Consider the following 4,981-nt stretch of genomic DNA (forward strand, 5'->3'; position numbering starts at 1 on the left):
GTTCCACATTTGGTGTTGAATGACACTGTATCAGAACAATTTTCCACATTTGGTGCTGAATGACACTGTATCACAACAATGTTCCATGTCTTGTGCTGAAGTTAGAATAAGTTCACCAGTCTTGTTCAGTCTGACCATAATTATGTATTATTTTTATTGCAAGAAGCTTCTAAAATGGACAGTGAGGTCAACTTTAAACTATACATCATTATAACTTCCTAATGACTCTTCTGTATAGGGATTTCGGCTTCCAAGACTATGTTTAAAAAAAAGAGGCAAAACTCCATCGAAATCCATTGGCAGGGCTTGACTATTATGTTGAAGATGGGATTATCACCTTTCATACAAAAGGTTGTTCTAAATGCGATTGCTTTCCATTTCCGTAAAATGCTTTGAAAGTTCCCTTATTTATATTGTTTAACATTGTACACTGGGTATATTTCTCTCCTTGAAGTATCTGTGACATTTTCTTCAACCTATAACTTTGCCGAGACGTCATTGCAATTTACAATGGTCGTACGTAACATGTGTGTATGTATATGTGCTAAACAAGTTGCCCGTAGCACCACGGTTCGAATCTCCAGCTTCAAACCCTTGCATTAAAATATGCAATTATAATTATGTGCGTCTGGGTACGCATCTTTGCAGTACATCTATTTATCCACTAAAACAGATTCAACACACGGGGAAAACATGGGAGCCCCGGAGGAGTAAGTTTGGGGTCATGACGCTTCCCTAACAGGTTTGTTGAGATATACAGGGTAAGTATGAGAAGTGGACATAAACTACACTCACGCATTATACAGTGTCACACGTGAAACACAGACAATCTAGAAGTAAACATTGGCTGGTTAATCAACAAAACTGTTGGTTAAGTTCGAGTAATTTAATAAATTTTAAATTCATATCAGATTAGGTGAAGTAAAGTACAAATGCTGCATGTAATGGATGTTTGTTTGTTGTTTAGCACAAAGCTATAAAATGGGGTATCTGTGCTGTACCCACCACGGGTATCGAAACCCGGGCTGTAGTATTTAAACCTTTAGACTAATTACAGAGCCGCTGAGGGCCATAACATTTGGCAATACGTCCACACTAGAGTCTGTCAGTTTCCTGTCAAATTTTATTACTTTTGATGTAGATTTTACGGAAGGATTCTAGTGCACAGAGCCCGGCATCGCCAGGTAGTTAGGGGGCTTGATTTGCAACCAGAGGGTCGCGGGTTTGAATCCCTGTCCCACGAAACATGGGGCATTAAGATGTGACGGTCATTTCCACTATTAGTTTGGAAAATGAGTACCCAAGAGTTGGCGGTGGGTGATGATGACTAGCTGCCTTTCCTCTAGTTTTTCTCTGCTAACTTAGGGATGGCTAGCGCAAATAGCCCTCGTGTAACTCAAAACAAAACAAAACCTACTCCACATGTAGTAGAGCGAGTTATTTCATATTTCAAATTGTGGAAAAAAATGAATACTGTGAAGTTCGTTGGACCTATTGTCATGAATAGAGTCATAAATCCTAATATTTAAAAATCTTATACGATGTATCAAGAAAAGTCATATTAGTGTTCAATCATTGCCATTTTTTGCAACAAAAATAAGATGATTAAAACCATGTTTTAATATATTGAGTTTCTTTTTCAGATCCTGTTCAGAATGGAGCTTACAATTTAATTAGGTTTACAGCCAAGAAAGTAAGTGTTTTTACCAGTTCTATGATATACTAGAATACATTGTTATTGTAGTTTTATAATTATATCCTCCTATAACCAAGGCTGGTATCATAATTATAGACTCTTATAACCAAGGGTGGCATAATAATTATAAACTCCTGTATCCAAGGCTGGTATAATAATTATAGACCCCTATAACCAAGGCTGGTATGATAATTATAGACTCCTATAACCATGGCTGGTATAATAATCACAGACTCTTGTAACCAATGCTGGTATAATAATCATAAACTCCTGTAACCAAGGCTGGAATGATAATTACAGACTCCTATAACCAAGGGTGGCATGATAATTACAGACTCATGTAACCAAGGCTGGTATAATAATCACAGACTCCTGTAACGAATGCTGGTATAATAATTATGACTCCTGTAACCAAGGCTGGAATGATAATTCACATTTAAAACTACCGTAACAATGTGTTCTAGCATAACATAAAACTACCGTAACAATATATTCCAGCATAATATAAAACTACCGTAACAATATATTGCAGCATGACATAAAACTACCGTTACAATCTATTCCAGCATGGCAATTATACTAGCCTTGGTTATAGGAGTCTATAATTATTATACCAACCTTGGTTACAGGAGTCTGTTATTATTATACCAGCCATGGTTATAGGAGGCTATAATTATTATACCCCCCCTGGTTATAGGAGTCTATAATTATCATACCAGCCTTTGTTATAGGAGTCTATAATTATTATACCAGCCTTGGATACAGGAATCTGTAATTATTATAGAAACCTTGGTTATAGGAGTCTATAATTATTATACCAACCTTGGTTATATGAGTCTATAATTATTATACCAGCCTTGGTTACAGGAGTCTGTAATTATTATACCAGCCTTGGATACAGGAATCTGTAATTATTATAGAAACCTTGGTTATAGGAGTCTATAATCATTATACCAACCTTGGTTATATGAGTCTATAATTATTATACCAGCCTTGGTTACAGGAGTCTGTAATTATTATACCAACCTTGGTTACAGGAGACTATAATTATTATACCAACCTTGGTTACAGAAGTCTTCAAGAATACTTTTGGATAATGATCCTTTCGTGATCAGAGTGAAAGGACTTCTGTTCAGGATTTTTATTTTTCATGTATATTTGCAGTTCCATCACAGCCAATCTAGTAGTAGTACTGTTTTGTGTACTTTTCATCGCAACAGCAATTTTTTTATTTTTAGAGATCTTTATAAAACTGCGTCATAGCATAATAAGAAGTTTATATATTCACTTAATTTAGTTTTCTTCAGTTGATATCGACGCGCTATTTTTTCAGCCATTACTGGTTATACAATAATCAATTATAAAAATGTTTTATTCCTTAAGCAATCGATCATGACGTCAGTAATTAGGAAGGGTTATATGACAACAATGGAGATGAGCATTGTCTGGATATATGGAGTGGTGAAAGCGCCCTCTAGAGTTACGATAAATAGCTTTCCTGCAACATATCAGTACGATACTGAAACAAAGGTAAGGTTATTAGTTTGCGTCGTGTTTAAATCTCGTTAGGACTAGTTTTTTCTTCGGTCCTGGTTTGTAGAAGAATGATTTTTAACTTTTTGATGTAACTTGAGCTTAAATCTTGTTTAGATAAACGATAAATTCTCCTATATTTTCTTCTAACATAATATTACTTAATCATTAAGTAAAGTGCTGAATATATTATTTGATACGAAATACCAGGTTAATTTTTTACATCTTAGTAAATCAAGTTTGAAGCAGTTTTTAACTTAATTAATTAATCAACGGAAAATTTGTAAATAGTTGGTTTCTCAAAATAACAATCAATAAGTAAAAATAAAACTTCGGATTTACTGTTTCACTCCACCTGTTGAAAACATCACATTTACCGAGTAGCATCACCTATAGAAAGTATAACATTTACCGAGTAACACCACCAACATAAAATATTATATTTGCCGAGTAACATCACCAACAGAAAATATTACATTTACCGAGTAACATCACCAACAGAAAGTATCACATTTACCGAGTAACATCACCAACAGAAAATATTACATTTACCGAGTAACATCACCAACAGAAAACATCACATTTACCGAGTAACATCACCAACAGAAAACATCACATTTACCGAGTAACATCACCAACAGAAATTATTACATTTACCGAGTAACATCACCTATAGAAAGTATCACATTTACCGACTCACTCAGTAAACCTTTTGTGGATTTATATTTATTCTTTATTTTAATGTTTTCTCATTATCTTCGATCGGGTTTTACTTCTATAAGAAAAACCTTTTTCGCCACTGTGAGTAACAGGGGCTCCATGTGCTGTTGCACAATAACACATTAATAAGCTACTGTTAATTCATCTCCAGTTGTATTTGAGAAACTTTAAATAATGTATAATAACAAATAGTTGTGTGTTTTTTGTTTTGTTTTCAGCTATTGAAAATCGTATTGAGAGATGTTAGTCTACTACACGAGAACCTACTACTGTGGATTTAATACTGAACGGGAATCTTGAATATTTGTGTTAATATCTAGCTGAATCGATTAAATACTTCCTTAATCGTACTTTTTATTTTGAGAAAAATTAACTGATAATCTTATTTTGTATTTCCAATGGGTAGTTTTAACTTTGATATTAGAATGCTGTAATGTTTATGTAAACTTGCTAACTAGGGATAGACAAAAGACGTTTATTTGTAAAGCTTGGTACAATGCTTGATTGTGTAGTTGCAACTCCTACAAATCTCAAAAAAAAAACTCACATGAGATTCTATAATTTCTGTAATAAACTAGAAACTTAATCACATATTGTAAAATAAAGTTGTGTTAAGATATATAAACTGTTTTTATTGTTAAAAATGAAATGTTTTCGTTAAGAAATGCCCATTTTTTAGTAAAGATGCCCTCATTACAACTTGACTCTCTCTTTTCTATATTACATAACAGTTTATTGGGTTCAAACAACTAGCGCCTCATAAACTATTTAATATAATAATATTATCAACAACAAAAAAAGAGGCGTTAATCAATTGATATTCGTTTCGGCCATTTGTCATTGCATAACACTGACTTGATCAATTATTTCATAGATCCGATTGTTCATAAATAAAGTACTGGAAATAGTCACTTGATTCAATAAGAGAAAGGGAATCCACCAGTCCTTGGGCATGTACATCATAAATAACCATTGACTTTGTTTGTGTTTTGAATATCAGCCCGGCATGGCCAGGTGGTTAAGGCACTCGAC

At 33.8% G+C, this 4,981-nt stretch overlaps 1 protein-coding gene across 1 annotated transcript in view; it reads left to right on the forward strand.

Annotated features, from left to right (window-relative positions):
• LOC106466067 (lysosomal alpha-glucosidase-like) overlaps positions 1–4,541 on the forward strand; it is a 14,658-nt gene extending 10,117 nt beyond the window's left edge. Inside the window, exons 6-8 of the mRNA XM_022394021.1 lie at positions 1,644–1,693; positions 3,080–3,226; positions 4,168–4,541. Coding sequence (XP_022249729.1) covers positions 1,644–1,693; positions 3,080–3,226; positions 4,168–4,230 — 260 coding nt within the window. The 3' untranslated portion in view covers positions 4,231–4,541. The remainder of the gene's footprint in view (positions 1–1,643; positions 1,694–3,079; positions 3,227–4,167) is intronic.
• The last annotated feature ends 440 nt before the right edge of the window (positions 4,542–4,981 follow it).

The sequence above is a fragment of the Limulus polyphemus genome, unplaced genomic scaffold (genome assembly GCF_000517525.1).
Source record: "Limulus polyphemus unplaced genomic scaffold, Limulus_polyphemus-2.1.2 Scaffold2141, whole genome shotgun sequence".
In the NCBI taxonomy this organism is placed as follows: Eukaryota; Metazoa; Arthropoda; class Merostomata; order Xiphosura; family Limulidae; genus Limulus; species Limulus polyphemus.